This window comes from Bubalus kerabau, chromosome 13 (assembly GCF_029407905.1).
Source record: "Bubalus kerabau isolate K-KA32 ecotype Philippines breed swamp buffalo chromosome 13, PCC_UOA_SB_1v2, whole genome shotgun sequence".
NCBI classification, from domain to species: Eukaryota; Metazoa; Chordata; class Mammalia; order Artiodactyla; family Bovidae; genus Bubalus; species Bubalus kerabau.
The window spans coordinates 43,909,386-43,936,049 of record NC_073636.1 but is presented as its reverse complement, the minus strand read 5'-3'; the positions used below and the strand labels follow the sequence as shown (position 1 = coordinate 43,936,049).

Sequence of the window (26,664 nt, the reverse complement as noted above, 5' to 3'; positions counted from 1 at the left end):
TTTCCCAAGGACTTTCTCCTTTTACGGCTATTTTGCACTACGCTTCCTAACAAATACTGGAGCGTATTGGCCAATAATGGTTGCCACACCTTCTAGAGCACTTTATTTTCTACTACCCTAGCGGTGAACTCCCCGGAGTACCTGGTGCTGCCAGAACACCTGTGACCCAAGCAGCTGCACCACCTCCACACCTGGCCCTCACAGGGACAAATCCAAGCCCTCCAGGGCAGCCTCAGGAGCTAAACTCCAGTGGACGACCCATATGTAGGGGTGGAAATAAAACCACACTTGAAACCCAGGGGCAGTGTGGCTAAGGAAGAAGACTCAAAACCTTCCCACCAGCTGTACAAGGCAGCAGATTAAACCCACATGATCAACTAAGCAGAGTCTGTGCCTATGGAATATATAAAAGGCCATTGAGAGCTCCCACAAAAGAAAATGCACTAGCTCTGATAGCTGGGGATATTGGAGGCAAGAACACACAAGAGTAGGACCAGGTTAGAATCTGAGCAGCCCCCACAGCAGGTCCAGAGATAAGTATAGTGTTGGAGGGCATCCTAGGGAGGTGAGGTAGACTGTGATTTCCAGCGTGGGAAAGGATTCTGACAACAGTGACTCAAGAAAAGCATTTATTATTCTTTTTTTTACTTGTTATGTAGATTCTTTGGATTTTCTTTTTTTGCCCCCTCTGTTGTAGTTGTCGATTTTATTGGCACTAAGAAATTCAACTGAACTTTTGAGCTTTTTCTTTTTCCTCAGTTACTTTTTTTTTTTTTTTAATTGTTATCATAAACCTCTGCCTCTACATTGGGCTTTTGCAGTTCTGTGGCATTTTCCTCTTTCATTTTCTTTTCTCTTCTTTTAATTTTAATGTTTAATTTTTTTAACCGACTACTATTTTTTCTATATTTATTCCTTTGTTTGCTTTTCCTACTTTTTTCGCCGTTGCAGTTAATCTTTAATGTATATAACTCTTCTTTATCTACCTCTATTTAACTTCGCATATCTATTCTTTCTTTCTTTTCTTTCTCTCCTTTCCTCTCAACATATTTGTTAGTTTTAGTTTCATTGCTTTATTCCCCAATTGGCACCTTGCTTTAGTTTTGTTTTCCAGTTTGTGCTTTAATTAGTTTTGTTCTGGTAGATATAAATTTTGGTCTCCTTTGTTCACCAAGTCAATCTATTGTACTTAATTTTTGTTGGACTGCTTTGATTTTGTTTATGGGTGTATATGTATATGTGTATATTGAATCACATCTTCTATTGTTGTTATGAAACCTCTGCCTCTACATTAGGCTTTTGCAGTTCTGTGGAGTTTTCCTTTTTTTCCCTTTTTTCTTTCTTCTTCCATTTTTTTCTCTTTTCTCTTTTTTATAATTTTAATTTTTAATTTTTTGAACCGATTATATTTTTTCTACATTTATTCAGCATTTTTCTTTCCTACCGTTCTTTTCCCCTTACAGGTAATCTTTAATGTATATAAATCTTCTTCATCTATATCTATTTAACTTTGCATATTCTTTCTTTTCTTTCTTTCCTTTCCTCTCAACATATTTGTTAGTTTTGTTTTCATTGCTTTATTCCCTACTTGGCACCTTGCTTTAGTTTTGTTTTCCAGTTTGTGCTTAAGTTAGCTTGTTCTTAATAGGTAAATACAATTTTTGATTTCCTTTGTTTGCTGGATCAATCTGCTGTACTTTATTTTTGCTGGACTGTTTTCACTTTGCTCATGGGTATGTATGTGTATATTCCATTATTTTAATTATTATTTGCCTGATTTTGTAACTGCCATTTGTCTAGGGTTCATCTTTGGTTTCTTGCTTTTGGATGTTTTACTCTGCCTTAATGCCATAACAAACCACCTGTGGAATCTTCGTTCCTGACCAGAGATCAAACCCTGAGCCTTTGGAGTGGGAGCACTGACTCCAAGACCCTAGACTACCACAGAGCTAACCCTAGGGAGTATCAAATAGTGAGAATTCACACAAAGGAAAGCACTTGAATACAAGACCCGGCATCAACCAACCACCAGTAGCACCCTGTGCAAAAAGCCTCATCTAAACAACAAACAAAACAAAAATAGAAACCTAAGCATCAGCAGACAGGAGTACCACTTCACTCAGCCTTTCCTATCAGAGGAAAACCAAACAAACAAACAAAAATTCAGCCCATATCTCACTGTATGTGAAGCTCACACAAACCACTGGGCCAACTTTAGGAGGTCAGAAACCAAAAGGAAGAAAGAATTCAACCTTCTTCAAGGAAAGAATTCAACTTTCCTTGAAGCCTGGAAAAAGGAGACTTCAAACACAATACCTTAAAAAAAAAAAAAAAAGAAAAGGCAGAGAATTACTGCACAAATGAGGGAACACACTAGAAACACAGGAGTTCAAAATAAATCAAGAGGAAATAGGAAAATTACCTGAAAAAGAATTCAGAATAATGATAGTAAGGATGATAAAAAACCTTGAAAACAAAATGGAGAAAATGCCAGAATCAATTAACAAAGACCTAGAAGAACTAAAGAATAAGCATACAGGGACAAACAACACAATTACTGAAATTAAAAATACTCTAGAAGGAATCAATAGCAGAATATATGAATCAGAAGAACAAAACAGTGAGCTGGAAGATAAAATTGTGGAAATAATTTTTGAAGAGCAGAATAAAATAAAAAGAATGAAAAGAGCTGAGGACATTCTCAGAGACTTCTGGGACCATATCAAACACACCAACATTCTAATTATAGGGGTCCCAGAAGAAGAGAAAAAGAAAGGATATGAGAAAAAATTTGAAGATTATAGTTGAAAATTTCCCCAATATGGAAAAGGAAAGAGCCAATCAAGTCCAAGAGGTACAAAGAGTCCCATATAGGACAAACCCAAGGGGAAACATCCAAGACACATACTAACCAAACTAACAAACACTAAACACAAAGAAAGAATATTAAAAGAAGCAAGGGAGAACAACAAGTGACATACAAAGGAAACCACATATGTTTAACAGCTTGTATTTCAGCAGAAACTCTTCAGGCCAGAAGGGAATGGCAGGACATATTTAAAGTACTGAAAGGGAAAAATCTACAACCAAGATTACTGTACCCAGCAGGGATCTCACTCAAAATTGATGGGGAAATCAAAAGTTTTTCAGACAAGCAAAAGTTAAGAAGAATTCAGTACCACCAAACCAGCTTTACAACAAATGTTAAATGGACTTATATAGTCAAGAAATATAACAGAAGATAAAAGATATACAAAATCAACCCCAAGCAATTAGAAAATGCCAATAGGAATATATATATATATATATATATATATTTACTTTAAATGTAAGTGGATTAAATGCTCCAACTGAAGGAAACAGACTGGCTAAAGGGATACAAAAACAAGACCCATATGTATATGCTGTCTACAGGAAGCCCACTTCAGACCTCAAGACACATGTAGACTGAAATTGAGAGGATGGAAAAATATATTCCATGCAAATGGGAAGCAAAAGAAAGCTGGAGTAGCAATTCCCATATCAAACAAAATAGACCTTAAAATAAAGAAGATTCCAAGAGATAAGCAAGGACACTACATAATGATTAAGGGATCAATCCAAGAGGAAGATATAACAATTGTAAATATCTATGCACCCAACATGGGAGCACCTCAATACATAAGACAAACAGTAACAGACGCAAAAGGAGAAATTGACAGTAACACAAAAACAGTAGGAGTCTTTAACACCCCACTCACACCAATGGACAGATCATCAAAATAGAAAATTAATAAGGAAACACAAGTCTTAAGTGATACATTAGATGAGATGGATCTCATTGATATCTTCAGGACATTCCATACAAACACAGAAGAATACACCTTCTTCTCAAGTGCACATGGAACATTCTCCAGGATAGACCACATCTTGGGTCACAAATCAAACCTCAGTAAATTTAAGAAAATTGAAATTGTATCAAGCATCTTCTCCAACCACAATTCTATTAGATTAAATATCAATTATAAGAAAAAAACTGTAAGAAACACAAACACATGGAGATTAAACAACACATCTCTAAATAACCAACAGGTTACTGAAGAAATCAAAAGGGAAATAAAAAGATTTCTAGAAACAAATGACAATGAAAACATGACAACTCAAAATTTATGGGATGCAACAAAAGCAGTTCTAAGATGGAAGTTTATAGCAATATAATCCTACCTCAAGAAACAAGAAAAATATTGAATAGACAACCTAACTTTATACCTAAAGCAATTGGAAAAAGAAGAAGAAGAGAAAAAAAAACAAAATTAGTAGAAGGAAAGAAATCATAAAGATCTGAGCATAAATAAATGAAAAAGAAATGAAAGAAACAATATTGAAGATTAATAAAATTAAAAGCTGGTTCTTTGAGAAGATAAACAAAATTGACAAACCCTTAGCCAGACTCATCAAGGAAAAAAGAGAGAAGAATCAAATCAATAAAACTGGAAATGGAAAAGGAGAGGTTACAACAGACACTGTAGAAATACAAAGGATTATAAGAGACTATTATGAACACTATATAGCAATAAAATAGATAACCTGGAAGAAACGGACAGATTCTTAGAAAAATTCAATCTTCTAAGACTGAACCAGGAAGAAATAGAAATTATAAACAACCCAAATACAAGCACTGAAATTGAAGGTGTGATCAAAAATCTCCCAAAATACAAAAGCCCAGAACCTGACGGCTTCACAGGAGAATTCTATCAAACATTTAGAGAAGAGCTAATGCCTATCCTTCTAAAACTCTCAAAAAATTTCAGAGGAAGGAACACTTCCAAACTCATTCTACACGGCCACCATCACCCTAACACCAAAACTAGACAAAGACAACACAGAAAAACAAAACTATAAGCCAATATCACTGCTGATCATAGATGCAAAAATCTTCAACAAAATTTTAACAAACAGAATTCAGCAACACATCAAACAGCTCATACACTGTAATCAAGTTGGGTTTATTCCAGGGATGGAAGGATTCTTCAATATATGGAAAACAATCAGTGTGATACACCATATTAACAAATTAAAAGATAAAAACCATATGGTAATCTCAATAGATGCAGAAAAAACCTTTGACAAAATTCAGCACCTGTTTATGATTAAAACTCTTCAAAAAATGGGCACAGAAGGAACCTACCTCAACATAGTAAAGGCCATATATGATAAGCTTACAGCAAATATTATTCTCAATGGTGAAAAACTGAAAGCATCCCCCCTAAGATCCCTGATTCTAATATTCCCAAGACAAGGGTGTCCACTTCCTCAACTATTATTCAGCATAGTTCTGGAAGTCCTACCTACAGTAATCAGAGAAGAAAAAGAAATAAAAGGAATCCAGAAAAGAAGTACAGCTCTCACTGTTTGCAGATGACATGATACTGTACATAGAAAACCCTAAAGATATTATCAGAAAATTACTAGAGCTAAGGCTATACTTTTTCCAGTAATCATGTATGGATGTGAGAGTTGGAATATAAAGAAAGCTAAGCACTGAAGGATTGATGCTTTTGAACTGTGGTGTTGGAGAAGACTCTTGAGAGTCCCTTGGATTGCAAGGAGATCCAACCAGTCCATCCTAAAGGAGATCAGTCCTCGGTGTTCATTGGAAAGACTGATGTTGAATCTGAAACTCCAATACTTTGGCCACCTGATGCGAAGAACTGACTCACTTGAAAAGACTCTGATGCTGGGAAAGATTGAGGGCAGGAGGAGAAGGGGATGACAGAGTATGAGATGGTTGGATGGCATCACCAACTCAATGGACATGAGTTTGGGTAAACTCCAGGAGTTGGTGATGGACAGGGAAGCCTGACGTGCTGCAGTTCATGGAGTCACAAAGAGTCGGACATGACTGAGTGACTGAACTGAACTGAAGTGAATCAGTGAATTTAGCAAAGTTGCAGGATACAAAATCAATACACAGAAATCACTTGCATTTCTATATACTAACAATGAAAACTCTGAAAGAGCAATTATGGAATCAATCCTATTCACCATTGCAACAAAAAATAAATTAAATATCTAGGAATAAACTTACCTAAGGAGATGAAAGAACTGTACACAAAAAATTATAAGACACTAATGAAAGAAATCAAAGATGACATAAACAGATGGAGAGATATTCCATGTTCCTGGGTAGGAAGAATCAATATTGTGAAAATGACTATATTATCAAATGCAATCTACAGATTTAGTGCAATCCTTATCAAATTACCAATGGCATTTTTCACAGAACTAGAACAAAAATTTCAGAATTCATATGGAAACATAAAAGACCCCGAATAGCCAAAGCAGTGAGAAAGAAGAATGGAGCTGGAGGAATCAAGCTTCCTGACTTCAGGTTATACTACAAAGCTATAGTCATCAAGACAGTATGGTACTGGAACAAAAACAGAAATATAGACCAATGAAACAAGATAGAAAGTCTAGAAGTAAACCCATGCACCTATGGGTACCTTATTTTTTACAAAGGAGGCAAGAATATACAATGGAGCAAAGACAGCCTCTTCAATAAATGGTGCTGGGAAAACTGGACAGCTACATGTAAAAGAATGAAATTAGAATACTTCCTAACACCATATACAAAGATAAACTCAAAATGGATGAAAGACCTAAATGTAAGATCAGAAACTCTAAGACTCTTAGAGGAAAACATAGGCAGAACACTCAGTGACATAAATCAAAGCAAGATCCTCTATGACCCATCTCCTAGAGTAATGGAAATTTAAAAAAAAGTAAACAAGTGGGACCTGATTAAACTTAAAAGCTTTTTCACAGCAAAGGAAACTAAAACCAAGGTGAAAACACAACCTTCAGAATGGGAGAAAATAATAGCAAATGAAACAACTGATAAAGGACTAATTTCCAAAATATTCAAGCAACTCATACAACTGAATACCAGAAAAACAAACAACCCAATCAAAAAGTGAGAAAAAAGACCTAAACATTCATTTCTCCAAATAAGACATATAGGTGGTTAACAAACATATGAAAAGAGGCTCAACATCACTCATTATTAGAGAAATGCAAATCAAAACTACAATGAAATACCACCTCACACCAGTCAGAATAGCCCCCTCAAAAAGTCTAGAAACAATAAGTGCTGGAAAGGGTGTGGAGAAAAGGGAACACTCTTACACTGTTACAGCCACTATGGAAGATGGTATGGAAATTCCTTAAAAAACTAGGAATAAAAGCACCATATGACCCAGCAATCCCACTCCTAGTCATATACCCTGAGGAAATCAAAATTTAAAGAGACACATGTACCCCATTGTTCACTGCAGCACTATTTACAATAGCTAGAACATGGTAGCAACCTAGATGTCCATCGACAGATGAATGGATAAAGAAGTTGTGGTATATAGACACAATGGAATATTACTCAGCCATAAAAAGGAGCACATTTGAGTCAGTTCTAATGAGGTAGATGAACCTAGAACCTATTATACAGAGTGAAGTGAGTCAGAAAGAGAAAGATAAATACCATAATCTGACACATACATACAAAATCTAGAAAAATGGTACTGAAGAATTTATTTACAGGGCAACAATGGAGAAACAGACATAGAGAATAGACTTATGGACATGGGGAGAGGAGAGGAGAGGGTGAGATGTATGGAAAGAGTAACATGGAAACTTACATTACCATATGTAAAGTAGATAGCCAATGGGAATTTGCTGTATGGTTCAGAAAACTCAAACAGGGGCTCTGTATCAACCTAGAGGGGTGGGATGGGGTAGAAGATGGGAGGTAGTTTCAAAAGGGAGGGGATATATGTATATTTTTTTGGCTTCCCTGGTGGCTCAGAGGTTAAAGTGTCTGCCTGCAATGCGGGAGACCTGAGTTCGATCCCTGGGTCAGAAAGATCCCCTGGAGAAGGAAATGGCAACCCACTCCAGTATTCTTGCCTGGAGAATCCCATGGATGGAGGAGCCTGGTGGGCTACAGTCCACGGGGCCGCAAAGAGTCAGACACAACTGAGCAACTTCACTTTCACTGTCATGGCTGATTCATGTTGAGGTTTGACAGAAAACAGCAAAATTCTGTAAAGCAATTATCCTTCAATAAAAAAATTAATTAATTTTAAAAAATGCTGAGCATGGGCAGATGACTTAAAATTGGATAATTTGATATGATGCACTGCTTTACAATAGGCAAAATATAATACTGGAATTTTAAAATACTATGTCATAGCTTACCAAGATACTTAAGCTAAGTAAAAAATAAGTATGCAACCTGTGTGTTGAATATTATTTCAATTTATAAATAAATACACAAGGTGGCACCAGTGGTAAAGAACCTGCCTGCCAATGCAGGAGATGCAGGTTCAATTTCTTGATTGGGAAAGACCCCTGGAAGAGGTCATGGCAACCCACTCCAGTATTCTTGCCTGGACAATGCCATGGACAGAAGAGCCTCACAGGCTTCAGTCCATAAGGTGACCAAGAGTCAGACACGACTAAAGTGACTTAGCACGAACGCACACACAGTTGGAAGGGAAAATTACGAAAGTGTGAAATAAATTACATATTTTGTGAAAAGAAGATAAACTTCAGCAACAAAAAATTCTTCTCTGCCCTTTGCACTCCTGTCTCCTCACTGTGAGTTATGTGTCTGCACGACCCGTGGATCAGACCTCCCCCATCAGAGGGAAGACCTGCTCAACCATAACAAGCAACATTCTCCCAGCATCAGTAAGACAGTTCCTTAAAAGAGAGCATTCTATCTTGACCTTGTTAGGGGTTCCATGACCCAGCACAATGATGCTTAGATATGGATTATGTACTCTGTAATAAATATGTCATTTGATGTACAGCCTTCTTTCTAAAAACTTCCATAACTATACCTAGACCTCTAATGGACAGAACAGTTCTCAGAACTTTCTAAGATGCTCTTCCTTGAAGGTATTAATCCTCACATTTAAATCGAATAAAATTTTCTATTTCTTTCTTAGGTCAACTGACTAATATTTCACTGACAAAGGAAAATGCACCAAAGTTAAGTATTACTAAATGGATTAATTACAGATTAGCTTCATTTTCTAAACTTTCCCTTTTATTTTCTAATTTTCTGTAGCTTTTACTGTATTATTTTAATTATTGGGAAAAACAAGAATCAATGCTTTCAAGCCTTCACTGTTTCATAAAATGTTTTTTAATAAAGGAAAGGCAAGTTTTTGAAATGGAAGACAGTTTTTTTAAGCACCTCTACCAAGTACAGAAATCCTCTTCACAGCCCTAGAAGCAAGACGTTCTGGTAGAATGCGCGTGTACAGCTCACAGTCAATATTCTTCAACAAATGGATACTCAGGGTGACCAACACCCCTGCAAGAGAAAGAAGAGTGTTAATTTATTAAATCTGTCATGTTTTCATAGAGAGCTTGGCTCTGTGTTGCAGTCAGGATGGGTTGACACTCTGAATCTATAAACACGTCCCTCCTTCTCCCCCAACAAGCACACATGCAGATGCCTGCTCCATGTGTACACTGGACCTGCAAGTCCAGTCCCAACATCCACATGTAATATTCACTCCACAGTGACAAGTAATTTGACTCAGGTTACAGTTTATAAAAGGGCCCAAGAACTATGGCTAGGGGCTTCCCTGGTGGCTCAGTGGATAAGAATCCGCCTGCCAATCCAGGAGACACGGGTTTGATCCCTGGTTCGGGAAGATCCCATATGCCATGGATAACTAAGTCCATGCGTCACCACTACTGAGCCTGTGTTCTAGAGCCTGGGGACCACAATTCCTGAAGCCTGTGCACCCTAGAGCCTATGCTCCACAACAAAAGAAGCCACTGCAATGAGAAGCCCATGAAGCACAACTACAGAGTAGCCTCTACTCATCCCAGCTAGAGAAAAAAGCCCATCCAGCAACAAAGATCCAGCACAGCCAAAAATAAATAACTTTTTTTTTTAATTTTTAATAGTAAGGAAAGTTTTTTAAAAATGAATGACGGCTAAAGGTGGAGGTCATTTCAGCCATAGGCAAAACGTAGGACCCTAGATGATGAAAAGGAAAACCCTTAAGGAACTAGTGGATCTTTTTCACATAATATTCAGAAAATAACTACTGAAGCCAGGACACAGGGTGCCCCTGGTGAGGAGCTTCTAATATAATGAAGAGATACCACATTCATCTGAGTGATCATAATTAGAGAATAAATTATTGTAGAATTTATGAGAATGTTTATCATTCATAATTAGCATTACCATTGTTTTCTGCTTCTTATATTCTCATTTTTCTTTCTAAATTTGTCCTTTTCAATTCAATTCATTAAAGAGTGTATTCTGAGCACTTCCATATCAAAAGAACCATGCTGTTGACCTAAAACCACAAATATGAGCAAGTCTAGGCATTCACAGCTTAATGAAGGAGCACATAGAAATATACTTCAAAGGCTGAGAACAGAAAAGGATCCATCTTTTTTCATTTATCAAGATACAGCTTTACAAACAAGAGAGTTTTGAGATCTTTCATTCAAAACTAAATGTTTGTTTTATCACTAAATTGTATTTTCTTCTCTTTAAACTCCCTTTCAACTTCTTTGTGTTTGATTAGCCTTCTGTCTCTTCAGTCCTGACAACCACATGCAGTAGTTAGGCAGCTGAAATTCCATGGTACTGACCAAGTCAAAGTCAAGGAGGTAGGGGCTCCCCATGGGATGGAGCCCTGGTGGACAAAGGCTACACTGGGGTGAGTCTGGACTCAAAAAACCAGAGAGACCAGACGATCTTACCTGAGTATGTCCTGCCAAGGACACAGCCATCACCCTCGGGAGGGTCAGTTAAGCTCATGATCTACTTGTGATTTATTTGGTGACATTATAAGGATAAAGAAATGGAATTGGAACAGGTTAAAAAGGCCAATGAAGCGATAAATTTGAAAGAAATTAATGATGGCTTGGTAAAGAAATGCCCACTAGGGAGAAAAGCAACTAGACTCTTGGCTTGGGGGTGGTGGGAGGGTTGAAGCAGGCCCACTGTGATCTCTCAGTACCCATGCACAGTGGCCTTTGTGGGCCCCTCCTCCATAAAAACATAAGCATGGCATTTTACAATTGTATTAGGATAAACATGAACATGCAAAAGGATGGATTCATTATTACCTAGTAATCATTAATATAATCATTTCCTCCTGATGTATAAATAGAATTGAAGATGAAATATTTTCATAAGTCCTTAAAAGAATAGTGGGCTGAAAGCACTGTGCTGTCTTTGTCCACAGGGTGCCTGGGCCCTGAAAGGAGGTGCACCAGACACAGGGATGAGTGGTACAAAGTAGTGAATTCACCACCATGTCATCTCTGGGCTGGCCTGGGCCCCATTCACATTTCTGTTGGTCAGAAATGGAGCCTTGGAGGAAACCTCTGGTCTGAGGTCTGCAGGAAGCCCCTGGTTTACTCCTATGCTGGAAATTAGGACTGTCTCCCTAAAACTAAGCTTCGAAAAAACTTAGTTCCCTGTTGACCTGCCTGCTACAGAAAACTGTGAAATGTCTGCAAGTCACTTACAGTAGTAACTCATTATATCTCATATTGCTGTTGAGGCCATCGATTGCTTTCATGTCTTCTGGAGTCAGTTTAAAGTCAAACACCTGGAAGGAAGGAAGAATTGCATTAACCTCTCCCCACAAGGAGCCAGCCTTCCCCTGGGGACCGGAGGACTTTCCAACTGGATGGGGACAAGAAGAGGGGACAGGGAAGCTGTATCTGTCCTCAGTTGGACAAAGAATGACCCTTGTGAAGGATATTCCTTAGGAGCCCTCTGCCCACAGCCCCTCTCATCACCTGTATGTTCTCTTTGATCCGCTTCTTGTTGTAACTCTTGGCCAGAACCACAACCCCACGTTGTATCTGGTAGCGAAGGGCAACCAGAGCTGGGGTTTGCCTGTGCTTTTTGGCAATGGCAGAGAGAACTGGGTCCTCCAAGAGAAAGGGGAGGTTTGGGTTCACCCTGGAAGGAAATTCAGAAATGCCAAAGAGCTGAGACTTGTTTGTGAGGCGACTTCCCAAACAGACCAAGTAGGTCCACTCTAGACCAGTGCTTCTCAAAGTGTGGTCCATGGACCAACAGCATCAGCATCACTTGGGATCTTGTTAGAAATACAAATTCCATGGCTGAGCTGAAGACCAATTGAATCAGAACCGCAACTGTGTCACCTCCCATTCTGTGTTTACAAAGCTGTACAGGTGATTCGGATGCATTTTTGAGTTGAAGCCAGTGCTGCCAAACAGGTGGATTTTATTTCTTTCTTACTTTTTTTCTTCTTTAACTAGGAATTTTTTTTTTTTTTTACTTTTCACTTTTCTAGGATATTGATCAAAACTGAATAGTCTCAAAATGAGAGCTATTCATTTCACCATTAGTCTTCTATGGATCTTTTAGAAAAATGCTTCATATTTGAATTTTTTCTATCATGATAGATCTGGGAGTTGCATATTACTATCCCAATTTTAAACATAAGGTAAGTGAGGCTAGAAATGCATATTTTTAGAAATGTGTTCATTAGTTAATAGATAAGTAAATCATGAAATATGCTTGTGTCTTTGGTCTCAAAGAGGGATTATATAGAGATTTTAATACAGACATTTGTTCCTGATGAATCTACAAGACTAGTACAATGTAGAAAAATTGTCTGGGAGCTGGAAAAATAAAAGAGAAGAATTCTTTCCATCCTTCCCCTTTCTCCCCTCTGCCTATGAGAGTTATCTGAGTACTGTACGATTTAAACTATTTCATCAAAAATTGAATTTTAGGGAAACTCCCACTTGTCTTCAATAGGATTCAATACCATTCTTTTAGTCGTTGGGATCCCAGAGCACCATAGGCAACAAGAACAATATCATGTGACTTGCAGAAATCCAACAGTTTGCTCTGATTGAAATAAGGGTGACATTCCACCTGTAGAATGCCAACAAAGAAGAGTGTCAGATTATATTAAAAGGTAATATTAACAGGACAGAGGAAGATTAAAAGTTTAAAAGGTGCTAAAGGAAAAACTGCAACTTAAATGTAAACTGGAAATAACAATATCAATAGAAAAATAGAGAAAAGTGTGTTTATATAGTTAATTTTACGATAGACATAGGTGGGAAAACCAATCCAAGATGGAGAAAATCACAAGGTGGGCTCTACATTTGAGTAAATGTTTCAGAGTAAATATTTCATCTAGTGTTAGCATCACCATGATCCTTTACCTTCACCCTCTTACCTGGATGATTTTCATCATCTCCAGTACATTTTTCTGTACAGTGCTGCCTGCCTGCTTCTGTACTGTACTCATAAATGCCAAGATACCAAGGCTAAGGATTCAGTCATTCAAACCCCATACAACTCTGAAACCCATCTTATATGACTTTTCTTTGGTGGTGGTGGTTTAGTTACTAGGTCCTGTCCAACTCTTGCAATCCCCATGAACTGTAGCCCGCCAGGCTCCTCTGTCCATGGAATTTCCCAGGCAAGAATACTGGAGTGAGTTGCCTTTTCCTCATCCAGGGGATCTTCCTGACCCAGGGATGGAGCCTGCTTCTCCTTCAGTGCAGACAGAGTCTTTACTGATGATCCACTTGGAAAACTCATATGTTCATTGTCTTTCTTCCTGTACACAGTTCCCTCTGAGCACTTTCACATCAACTTCTGGTCATGCTTTCAGCTCAGGGAAACACCTCCTTCCTTTAGTTCTGCATGTCTAGTCTAACCCATTTCACCTCCATTACCTTTCCTCAGTCCCCACCATAATTTAACAGAAAGGTCTCCCACATTTTCTACCCAGACATTATCAGACACAGATACCATTGTGAGTCCTATTCTCTAGAATCTTCTGTTCACAGAAGAGGGGAGGACAGACAGACATCAGGCTCCAGGGCAAGAAGGAGGTTCTGAAGAGCAGGAGGGAGAGGAGCCAAGCTGCTCACCTGGTTGCAGACGGGCTTGTACTTGAGCCCCGGCTTGTTCAGGATCTTCTCCAGTTGCTTGTGGTTGAAGTTGGACACCCCGATGGACTTGGTCAGCCCTGCGTCCTTACACTTCTCCAGGGCCTGGGAGGGAGGGGTGGTGAAGTCATGAACAGTAACTTGGAATGGGCAATAGAACAAGAATAAAAGCTGAAAAACAATCTGTAAAAAATGTCACCTGTCAAGAAATAGCATTGATTATAAGGAAGGAAAAAGGGGAAGAAGGTCATGACACAAGAAGAATTACCATCTCCTTTTAAGAAAAACCTCAGAGAAGACATGTCACGTGGAAGGAAATAGAAGCCTGTCTTACTGGCCAAAATTCTCCTCCTCTATTCCTTTCTGTGAACATTTCAGCAATGGTTTCCTCCCCTACAACCCTAGCATCACAACCCTTAGATTCATGAACTACTGAGTCTGATGGTCCACAGCCCATTCTCACAGGTGGAAGAAAGAAAGGAGGTTCCCCCTCTCCTGGTGCCTCCCCTGGTTCCCTCCTCCCCAGACTCACCTCCCATGTGCGACAGAGATCCACTGAGTCAAATATTGGTTTTCCATTTTCATCTGTTGGGAAAAGTGCCTCCCCTGGCTGAAATGGAAGCAGTCATTTTAGAGATGTCACAAAGTAATTTCTCCACATTTAGCCAGCCTGCCAGGCACCAGGGATTAAACCTTCATGACGTAGGTTTATAACTTTCTAGATACTAATATTTGCAATGATTGCATATGGAGTTGTAAGCAATGTCTTTAGAGGGAGGCTTATTCTAATCTCTTACACATACTATCTGTTGTAATAAATAAAATTTTTGTAGATCCTAATGGGACGCATATTGGCTTATGTGAATTTTGTTTGTTTCCTGTAATTGCCTCTTTTGAAATGCCTCTTTTGAGCTAGGAATGGCAGTAAGCTACATGGCTTTATTTCCAGAATAAAAATTGCAACCTTGACCTGGGATAGATAATCAGACTTCCTTTTCCCTCTAAGCATCTGATACCCTAGGGCAGGCATGTGAACTAGAAAGGCTCTCCTTAAGTTGATATGGAATGTGGACGATCCAGACATGCTTTCAAATGTTCATGACCATGAGCTTTGAGCTGTCCCAAGGCCATATTTGCCACCAATGGAAAATGTTCAGTAAAAGTAAAGCAAACCTAGAGGATTGGCTTGATAAAGGGTTTTTTTGTTTTTTTGTTTTTTGTTTGTTTGTTTGTTTGTTTTTTTAAAGACATTTCTGAAGAGTACTGCAAATCCTTAGATCTCCATGGTTGGGACCTGCCATCTTCATAGTCCTCCAAGCTATTTTGCATCAGATGGCTTGAGTAGATTTCTATAACTTAAAAGCAAGAGTTCTACATGATACAGTTCTTAGTGGTTGAGTGCAGTCTACAAACATCGTGAAAACAGACATCAGTGTAGGCAAGGTTTCCCAAGTCCCTATAAAGGCTGGGAGGTTTAGACCTACACAGAAAGAGCACCAAATCTGCTCAACTTGAAAGAGCAGATAAACTCATCATGTTCAATGTAAGGCAATGTCATGCTGCAACAAACTCTGGATTCATTAAATCCCCAGAGGCTCAAGAGTCATAATCTTGACTGTGTGTTGAACTTGCCTATTTTTATTTTCACAAGTTTTTGAGTCAGATTATTTAACTCCTTTCTCTGGGAAGCAGGTAACGTATTCAAAGAAACTCAGTAAAAAGATGATCACAAATGATTATTTGGGAGGATTCTGCCATAGTGAGGGCTTCCTACAACCTACTAAGAAAAATCTTGTCAACCATCCATGCAAGTTTATAAGCATTATGAGGCAAGAAAAAATATATATGTGATTGATTTTAAAAATAGATTGCCAACCTTCAGAGCCACTGGAAAATGAATAATATAGAGATCGACATAGTCCAGTTGAAGATTATTCAGTGACTTTTCCAAGGCTGGTCGGACCAATTCTGGACGAAGGGAAGTGGACCAAAGCTGCAGAGGTTAAACAATAGAAGCTGTGTTAAATTAATTCTTTAGGTAATTTGGTGGGGGGGTATGGGGGGCCCTAAATGTGAGGCTGAAGAGATCTTAGTTCCCTAGTTAGGAATGGAACCCAGGCTCATGGCAATAATACATTGAGTCACAACCACTGGACCCCCAGGGAATTTCAATACTTCAGGTAATATTTTTCTGCTTTCATCTAATATTTAGATATTTGGGGGCTTCCCTGGTAGCTGAGACAGTAAAAAATCTGCCTGCAATGCAGGAGACCCAGGTTTGATCCCTGGGTAGGGAAGATCCCTTGGAGAAGGGAATGGCAACCCACTCCAGTATTCTTGCCTGGAGAATTCCATGGACAGAGAAACTGGAAGGCTATAGCCCATGGGGTCACAAAGAGATGGACACAACTGATTGACTATGTCTAACACTTTAGACATTTTTACTGATTAAAACAAATGACCTCAAGAAAGATGCTCATTTTCCTTTTGAGGTCCTTTTTGATCTAACTTACCCATGTAAGCTTTATTATTTGCTTAAATTATCATCAGTTGAATCAGACAGATTCTTATATCAATCACAATGGAGTGAAATGAAGCAAGAGATAAAAAGAATTATTGAAAAATTGCCATGTTCATCATCTGATTATGTTTGATAGAATGTGAAACCTGCTCACAAACTTGCTGTAACTGGGTCAAACAATCAGATCTCTCAGAATTAATTAATATCTTGCTGTTTACATAACTGTAGGGAAAAGACCTGGAACATATTAACATGGACAGAAGATAAGTCAAGACACTTCAGCTAGATCTTGTGTGATACACAAAGTGCCTGTCCTAATGCTCTCATACTGACAGATCTAAGAACTGATTCAGAATGAGAAGAAATTCTAGAAAGTCTACCAGGTGATAAGGAAAGCTATAATCTGACAACTGTTCTGTCTGATTCATTCACCCATACTAAATCACATTGCTCTGGTATAGGCGCAGAGAAGCAAGTGACTAATTTAAAATTAAAATTTGAACACACTGATGATGAGAAGGGTATAATCACATTCTTTCTTTGGTGGGAGAGTATGGTTTGGTGGAGAAGGATGTTAGATTTAATATATAAATATGTGTGAAAAAAGTTGTAGCAATAAGCACCATTGACCAAACAACTACTGATCCTATTACCTAACTGTCACCTGCACACAATCACTTACACACATGTGCACACACAAAACACACAGCACCTTTGAAGTGTAGAATATGTCTTCTCTCTTCACAGTGCCATCGGCAATCTTGCTTCGAATGGCCTGGCCAACCTGCTCTTCATTTTGGTACAAATGAGCACTGTCAATATGGCGGAACCCAGCCTCTATAGCAAATTTGGTGACCTCTAGAGCTTCACTCTTAGGAACCTTCATAAGCAACAAAAGTACAAGTTAAATATCCACATGATTAAGAGATTGCTAAGGCCCAGGTTGATCTTCCCAAGAACCCACTTTTTTGTGTGCCTTTGGTTAGTTCTGTGTGTGTGGTGATGTAGCCATGACAGTTTCCCTGAACATTGTTGTTGCTCAGTCACCAAGTCATGGCCAACTCTTTGAGACATCAGAGACTACAGCATGTCAGACTTCCCTGTCTTTCACTATCTTCTGGAGTTTGCTCAAACTCATGTCCATAGGGTCAGTGATGTGGTCCAACCATCTCATCATCTGTCATCTGCTTCATTCCTAGTAAGTAACTAAATGGACATGCAGAAACATTTAATACCAGGCAATAAGTGATTGATTGCTGGCATCAGAGGACCCCAAGACCACTTCAAGTTTCAGAAATTTACTGGAATAAATCATAAGACTCAGTATAAGTTTGTAGTCATGGATATGATTTATACTGTGAGATGTTTGAAGCAAAATCAATAAAGGTGTAAGTTGCCTGGTAAAAGCATCAAGAAAGCAGGTGAAAGCTATTGAGACCTCTGTTTACCAGTGAAGCCACACAGAATACACTAAATAAAAACTGTATCTATTCAAGGTGTACAAAGCTATATTCTTATAAAAGATCCATTGTTGATGATCACCAACACTCTTCTTATGACCAAGCACTGAAAATTATACTTTAATAAAAACATATTACGACACCCAGGGAAACATTGCAAAACCTTTGCTGTAAGACTGTAGCTTATCCCCTCAAATGACACTATGTTTTCCATTAGAAGAAGTTTCCAAGCAGAAACAGAAGAACAGGCACAGCTGGAGTGTCTTGCTTAACACCAAACAGGCACCCCACAGTAGAAAAGAAATTGTCTCCCATTAGTTTTCAGTCACCTCATATTTGAGAACTTTTACCTCAAATATTTCTCTGGGTCATGTCTTTTCAGAAGGAGCAAAGAATTTTTGAACTAATTAAATACACAGAGAAACCCCACCATTGCAATCCCCCTCAAAGCAAAGCAGTTGACAGTGTTCCTGAGAGCCGAGCCCCACCTCTTCTGCCAATCTGGGAAAGAGGCAGAAACTGGAGGGGAACCCAGAGTAATCTGCAGGTGAGCACAGCCTCAGATCCTGATGCAGAGTGAAGACTGGATGCTCTCTCCCCTTTCACAGGGTATGGTTCTAGCCTGGTTAGTGGAATCTCGAGATCCTCCCAGAGTCACACAGGAGCTCAGTGCTTGACAACCCAAGGCCCTTCCTCTCAAGTTACATTCACTTACTATTTATATCTCAACCCACAGCCACTAATGTTACCTCTGGAGGTGCAAAGGTTCCAAATCCCAGGACAGGAATGAAGTGGCCATCATTAAGCTTCACTCTCTGGCCTTTGGGATCCATTGCTTGTTGCTCCACTGAGTAAGCAGACTGATTTTTTTCTTTTGCCTTCAGAGGTTATAAATAACAGGAAGTTAACGCCCAGCTGACTGTCCAATGTTAGCAGACACACTGTATGAGGAGAAGGATTAAATGAGTCCTACAGGGTAAGAGGAGTATTTAGCCACTTAGCTTGTTTGCTTTTTCTTATCAGAATGTCTTAAGTTATATAATGATGAGATGTGCAGAACAATTATTGACCATATGTTACACAGAAACCTCCAAGGCCAGTCATTTCATTTTTCTAATTAAGAAGCCCACTCTTGATCAAACATCATTTGAAACAACTATCTTGTAGTACATACAAACACAAGTCACACAATTTGAAAGAATATTTAATAAGCATTTTTCAAAATGTAATCCCTTAATAAAGAATAAAAATATCAAATGAAAACAAATTGCCTTTTTTACATTTCCCACCAGAAAAATTATTTTGCTTTATAGACCTGTACTGGTGGAAGTTTTAGTTGCTAAGTTCTGTCTGACTCCTTTACAACCCCATGGACTGTAGCTGGCAGGCTGCTCTGTTCATGGAATTTCCCAGCAAGAATACTGGAATGGGTTGCCATTCACTATACCACGGGAAATTCCTGACCCAGGGAATCTAACTCACTTCTCTTACAACTCCTGTATTGACAGGCAGATTCTTTAACACTGAGCCACCTGAGAAACCCTTACAGATCTGACAAGGGTAAAATCCTGAAAAGGATACCAAAGCCAAACATTTGGCAAGATGTTTATAGGAGACTAAATATTAATATTTATTGGTTACCATGTGCAGTGTGCAAACAGACTCTGAGTGTTTATACCATGGACTTTGTTACATAATTTTTTAAAAAAAAACACTCATAATGTAGCTGACAAATACTTACATAATTTACTATCCTGCTCAACATTATTCATAAAAGGAAAACCTATAAACAACTGAAACTGCAACAAAATTGAGAAGAGTAAAGGAAATCATGATGCACCAGTACAAGGGGATGTTGTGAAGGAAAATATAGTTTAACACATAGAGTGATGTCAGCAAAATAGTGAGGTAGGAGGAGTGAAGTCTCCCTTGGAGAAGGAAGTATGGAAACAGAAAGCAGCTGAAAATGTCATAGGCATTCTGGGAAACAGTCAAAGATCTACAGCTACAAAGTGAACATGCAACTAGGAAAGATCCAGAACTGTGGAAGGACATTTACGTGTGTTTTTATTCATATTCACCTCTCCTCTGACTTGTACGGTGGTGTCTTGATCTGTAAACGGCAGCAGCTCAGCACCCAGTTGCCTCCCTAAAAACAAACTGATGACAGAAATCCTTATGTGCAAAGTTCCCACCTACTTGGGGGCTGACTGAAGACTGGTGTCCCTTTCACTTAACTCTGAACTTAAACTGCTCTGAAGAGCAGCTGGGGTGGTTCCTTACAGCTACAGAGGGATTTCTATATGTGGGGACAGGGACAAGGGAGTACAGTGGAGAAACAAGACTAGACCATGTTAAACACTGAGTATAACAGGTGTGGATTTGAGGGGATAGTAAACCATTCAGAAACAGTCATAAATTCCCCAGAACCAGAGTCATCCATGGGTCAGCTATGTTGTTGATTCAGAAATGAACTCAGTTGCAGATGACACCACCCTTATGGCAGAAAGTAAAGAAGAACTAAAGAGCCTCCTGATGAAAGTGAAAGAGGAGAGTGAAAAAGTTGACTTAAAGCTCAACATTCAGAAAACTAAGATCTTGGCATCCAGTCCCATCATTTCATGGCTAATAGATGGGGAAACAGTGGCAGGCTTTATTTTTTGGAGCTCCAAAATTACTGCAGATAGTGACTGCAGCCATGAAATTAAAAAACACTTACTCCTTGGAAGGAAAGTTATGACCAACCTAGACAGCATATTAAAAAGCAGAGACATTGCTTTGTCCATCTAGTCAAGGCTATGATTTTTCCAATAGTCGTGTATAGATGTGAGAGTTGGACTGTAAAGAAAGCCGAGCACAGAAGAATTGATGTTTTTGAACTGTGGTGTTAGAGAAGACTCTTGAGAGTTTCTTGAACTGCAAAGAGATCAAACCAGTCCATCCTAAGGGAAATCAGTCCTGAATATTCATTGGAAGGACTGATGTTGAAGCTGAAACTCCAATCCTTTGGCCACCTGATGCAAAGAACTGACTCATTGGAAAAGACCCTGATGCTGGGAAAGATTGAAGGTGGGAGGAGGAGGTGACGACAGAAGATGAGATGGTTGGATGGCATCACCGACTCAATGGACATGAGTTTGAGCAGGCTCCAGGAGTTGGTGATGGACAGGCAGGCCTGGCATGCTGCAGTCCATGGGCTCGCAAAGAGTTGGACACAACTGAGCAACTGAACTGAACTGAACTGCCATTAGTTTCCTGCTGGGCTGATCCCGGACCAGGTACATGCCATGCCACCTAGTAAAGGACAATCAGGATGTGGTAAAAATCTGAACACAGTGGGTGTGTTGTCCAAGTACCCAGTCATGAACATACAGAGGAAGAGAGAGAAAAGGCGTACAATAAAGAAAGCTAAAAAAAAGAGACAGAGTGGAAAAAGAAAAAGAGAATGACATGAGCCATGAAACTGTTGTTGTTACTGTTTAGTTGGCTAAGTCAAAGCCCCTCTTTGTGACAGTATGGATGGTAGCCTGACAGGTTTCTCTGTCCATGGGATTCTCCAGGCAAGAATACTGGAGTGGGCTGCCATTTCCTTTTCCAGTGAATCTTCCTGGATCTGAGATCCAACCCGTATCTCCTGCACTGTCAGGCAGATTCTTTACCACTGCCCTACCTGGGAAGCCTGATCCATGAGACGAAGAAAAGAAACCAGCACCAACTCTTCCTGAACAATCACAGGAGCCACACTTAGCTCACAGTGAGTGTCACAACTGTGCTGGGAGGAGCTCCAGGTGGGCAAGAGGACGCTGAGCTCAGCTACCCCAGGAGCACATCAGGGTCACATCTCCTAATAACACATGACAACAGCAGGAAGACTTTTCCACACCAGGGCTGTAAAATTCTCTTGTCCCCACAGAGCTGGGTGGGAAGGGAAGAGAAGCCGGCAGATGAGGACTGAACCCCGGGAGGGCCCCAGACAAGAGGGGTGACAGGGACTCAGAGATCCTCCCTGGAGAGACCCATGTACACCATACACTGGGCACTGCAGCCCTAGTATGACCCTGGGAGGTCACGACCCCACAGCTGCTGTGAACCCAGGCGGACCCGCAGGAGGCCTGGGAACCTGACTCCTCTCCTGAGACACGCACCCACTCCTGGTACTGGAACAGGCTGAGAGGGTAGCCAGATGCTGCCCAGGACTCGGCCAGTTTACTGGGCAGCCCATGTGCCCCCCGACCCACAAATGCCCCCTCAGCACCTCTGGATCCAGTTCACTCTCCCTGGGGCAAGGGCCACCCATGCTGGGCAGAGTAGGCAGTGAGGGGTACAGATCTGGCTCAGACCAGTAGGATGTCTGGATGGGCCAGGGTGGCCATCGGCTATCAGAGAGGGGCCTGAGGAGCAGTGTTCTGGAAATATCTTTCTCCATTTCCCTCTGAGTAAAGTCCTTTAAAAGCCTATGTGACAAGGACCCTCTGCCCCACTGACTCTCTGACTTGTCTTCAGCTCCTGTCTCCCCACCTCACTAAACTCCACCCACATCAGCAGACTTGCTGGCCCTTAAATGTTCCATGAATACCCTTCCTTCCTGGAATGAGTGTTTTCTGTTCCAGAGAAATGCAGGGAGCCACTGTCTCTATTTTCGAGGCTGTTTGGTACAAATGAAAAGTTGTGTGGGGTGAACAGGTAGTTTGTGTCTCTGCCTAACAGAAGTACAGAAATGGGAAAGATTGTGCAGAATTTGGGAGAATGGCATTGAAATACGTATAATATCATATATGAAATGAGTCACCAGTCCAGGTTCGATGCACGATACTGGATGCTTGGGGCTGGTGCACTGGGACGACCCAGAGGGAGGGTATGGGGAGGGAGGAGGGAGGAGGGTTCAGGATGGGGAACACATGTATACCTGTGGCAGATTCATTTCGATATTTGGCAAAACCAATACAATATTGTAAAGTTTAAAAATAAAATAAAATTTTTTAAAAAAAGATTGTGCAGAATTATCTCAACAGACATTTACCCATTTCTAACAGTTAAATTCTCCTGATTTCATTCACAGTCTCATTCTACATGAGAGTAATGGCTCAAGACATTTCTCATTTCAGTTATTGACATTTGTTGATAAAACAATGTCTTTCTAAAGAATGTTCAGTAAAGTTCTGTGGAATGACCACTAAATAAACTCAAAATATGTAAGGATTCATCAAAATGCTGAGCATGAGCAGACAAATAAGAAATTACAAAAATGACTAAGATGTGCTGCTTGTTATACAGGAAGCAAAATATAATACTGGATTTTTTAAATCATATTTTTAGCTTACCAAGATACTTAGGCTATGCTTCAAAAGAAGTGTACAACCTGTAGATTGAAGTTTATATGTCTTTGTAAATAAACAAACACACACATTTGTCAAGTAAAATCACAATGTAAATGCACCAAAGGAAGTGTTTTTGAGTGGGTAAACACAGCTGATCATCATTCCCTATCCTGTCCCTTTTCTATCTAAATATTCTGTCATATATCTCTATTATTTCAATCATCAGGAAAAAGAGTATTCTTACTTTGAAGTCTATGCTGTTTCATAAACAGTTTATTTTTAAAAGGAAAGGCATGGTTTCAGAAAGTTCAGACACTTTATTTAAACTTCTCTTTCAGGCACAAAAATTTTCTTAACCACCCTAGAAGTAAGAAGTTATCGAAGAACCACAGGGAGAGCTGAGAGTCAATATTATTCAGAGAATGGATGCTCAGGGTGACTGACACCACTGGAAGACAAAGAGATATATTCATTTATGAAATCTGGCCTCATTATAACATAGTTTTATAATTAATATAATCATTTTCCCCTGATGTGAAAAGAATTAAACATTAAACATGTTCATTAGTCCCTGAAAGAATAGTGGACTATATGCACTGTGCACTTTGTGTTTCCTGGCTCCCTGGGCTCTGAGAGGAGGTACACCAGGCACAGGGATTAGGGGCACAAAGTAGTGAATTTATTCACCACAATGTCAACTGTGGGAATTTTACTGATGGGCTGTCCTGGGCCCCAATCTCATTTCTGTTGATCAAGGATGGAGCCCTGGAGGAAACTTCTGGTTTGAGGTCTGCAGGAAGTACCCGGCTGACTCCTATGCTGGAAGACTCCTATGCTGGACTGTCTTTTTTTTCAGTCCTGAAAAGAGGACTGACTTAAGGACTGACTGAAGCTTTTAAAAAGCTTAGTTCCCCTGCTCACCTGTCTACTACCAAAAAAAAAAAAAACAAAAACAAAAAACTGTGTGTGTGAAACAGTCACTTACATTAGAAATTCATAATATCTTATATTTCTGTTGAGGCCATCAATTGCTGTCATGTCATCCGGACTCAGTTCAAACCCAAACACCTGGAAGGAAGGAACAATCACATTAACCTCTCCAGGAAGGAGCCGGCCTCCTCCAGGGCAATGGAGGACTTTCCAGCTGGATGGAGACAAGAAGAGTCAGGAAGACGTGTCTGTCCTCAGCTTCCAGGAGAACAGTCTGGCCCCCTCTGATGAATTCTCACCTCTTCTTTCCACACCTTCTCCTACTCTGTCCACCTCACAAACATTACAGTGCATCAGTCCCTTATCTTTCTGAGTGAATCACTTGTGACAGAAAACAAACTAAAATTTGCTTTTTCCAAACACACTGCTTTAGAGACTCCTGACTCGATACTGAACCTGAGCTGACATTAGACTGATTGCCTCTCCTCAACATGCCCTAAGGGTGACAGCGTTCAGCTGAAGCAGTGTGGGAAGGAGGCTCCCCTTGAAAGCCTGTTCAGAAATCTGATATGAAATTTACTCATTATCTAATATAATAAATCTAACAAAACCTATATGTCAATGTCTTAGTGGAGAAGACCCCTGTGTTGGGAAAATGTCCTGGAGAAGAAAATAGCAACCCATTCCAGCATTCTTGCTTGGAGAATCACATGGACAGAGGAGCCGGGTGGGCTGCAGTCCATGGGGTTACAAAGAGTTGGACACAACTAAAGCAACTAACACTTTAGTGTAAACAGTTATGAATGAAAAGTGTTTAAAATATTAAAGAACACAAATTATTAAAAATTTACATCACAGTCATAAAAAGAAAAGCTTAATTTTCTAAAGAAATACATTTTCCAGAGTGATCTAGTGATTCAGTGCAGCATGAACCAAAGCCTAAAACACATAATCTTTTGTGGAAATCAGTAAAGTAATACTAAATTTTAAATAAAAGAACAGCAGTCAAGATATCCTCAAAGACAAATGTACCATTCTAAGGAAGAACACTTACTTTTCATTTTAAAAACACAGAACAGAAAACTGAATAGTTAAATACAAGAGAAGGGCCACAAATGTACTTATGGACACTTATTATATAACAGAGTTGATAATAAAAATCAATGAAATACATAGACACTTAGATTTCTATTTAAATAAAGAAACATATAGGCAATTATTTTTATATCATATTAAAAAAATCAGTTTCAGATATATTTTTGAATGAAATTTCAATGGAAACAGAAAAACAATTTTTCAGGGGACCATGCACCTGACCCTTGACATGGCCTGACCTGTAATTTCCAATGGAGACTGAAGTTTGCCAAAAGAAGTGGTGACTTATTTCTGAGCTGAGATAATGACATGGATTTTTTTCCCACTCCCTGGCTTGAAATTACAGCGCTGTCCTGAGATGAAAACCAAGTTAGTTGACCAGATTCTAGCCAAATATATATGAAAAACTACATGGAGAAGCATGCAGGCTCTTCTGACAAGAGTCGTATCCACCTGCTAAAGCAGAACTGCCTAGCTATACTGAACTGAACAGCAAATGCATGAGAGCCCAGCCAAGAGGACAACAGTTGAGCTGAGTGCAGGTGGAATCTCAAACCATAGAATCAAGAGACACATAGCTGATCTCTGTATTAAATCTTAAAACTGGAGAGAGTTTTCTGTACACCTATGCTTAAGGGTACAGTAATGCTCTGTTTCACAGAAAACAAACGAGAGACACCATGCAAAAGTGGACAAAGTCTTGAGAGGAACTTCACAAAGACAGAAACTCAAGAAGTTTAAACATATGAAGATGAAACCTTATTAGTATTCAGGAAAATGCAAAATAAAACCACTATGGTTTGGAGATGAAAGATTGCTGCCCTAATTTTCGTGCCCCCAAATTCACATGTGGATGGTGTTAGAAATGGAGCCTTTGAGGGGTGATTAGATCATGATGGTGGAGCCTTTGTGATGAGATTTCAACAACATCATAGTCATATAAGAAACTTGGGAGAACTCTCCTGCCCACCTCAACTACATTAAAATACAAGAAGAAGCCTGGAGGAGAGCCCTCACCTGACCAAGAGTGCACCCTGACCTCAGACCTCCAGCTTCAGAAATGTGAGAAGCAAATTTTCATTGTTTCTAAGACACCAAATTTGTGGCATTTTGTTAAAACAGTCCAAATGGCGTAAAATAATCACATAGTGCAATTTCATCCATTGAGAAAGAAGGTAAGAAGACATCATTTGTACAAGGTGATAGGATAAATTGCAGACCTAGCACTGGAACTAAAATCTCTATTTTCTATCCAAATTCATTTTCTTGGACTTCAAAATCACTGAAGATCGTGACTGCAGCCATGAAATTAAAAGACCCTTGCTCCTTCTAAGAAAAGCTATGACAAAGCTAGGCAGTGTATTAAAAAAAA

The 26,664-nt window shown here is 39.5% G+C and overlaps 1 protein-coding gene across 1 annotated transcript; it reads right to left on the bottom strand.

Annotated features, from left to right (window-relative positions):
• Positions 1–9,172: 9,172 nt before the first annotated feature.
• LOC129624958 (dihydrodiol dehydrogenase 3) lies at positions 9,173–18,816 on the bottom strand. Its single transcript, XM_055543146.1, has 9 exons — positions 18,699–18,816; positions 17,202–17,369; positions 15,845–15,961; positions 14,501–14,578; positions 13,951–14,073; positions 12,828–12,937; positions 11,824–11,989; positions 11,548–11,630; positions 9,173–9,358 (listed from the first exon to the last, which is right to left on the bottom strand). The coding sequence occupies exons 1-9, from the start codon at positions 18,780–18,782 to the stop codon at positions 9,316–9,318; spliced, it is 972 nt and encodes a 323-aa protein (XP_055399121.1). The 5' UTR covers positions 18,783–18,816; the 3' UTR covers positions 9,173–9,315.
• Between the last annotated feature and the right edge of the window lie 7,848 nt (positions 18,817–26,664).

Bases quoted from the DNA above. Each gene is read 5' to 3' on its own strand.
- LOC129624958 (XM_055543146.1), bottom strand. From the start codon at position 18,782: ATGGATCCCAAAGGCCAGAGAGTGAAGCTTAATGATGGCCACTTCATT. The intron at 14,579-15,844 runs GTTGGCAATCTA...CTTCCATTTCAG, and splicing joins ATTTTCCAGTGGCTCTGAAG to CCAGGGGAGGCACTTTTCCC. The intron at 11,990-12,827 runs GTATTGAATCCT...ATTTCCTTCCAG, and splicing joins TCCCAACGACTAAAAGAATG to GGTGAACCCAAACCTCCCCT.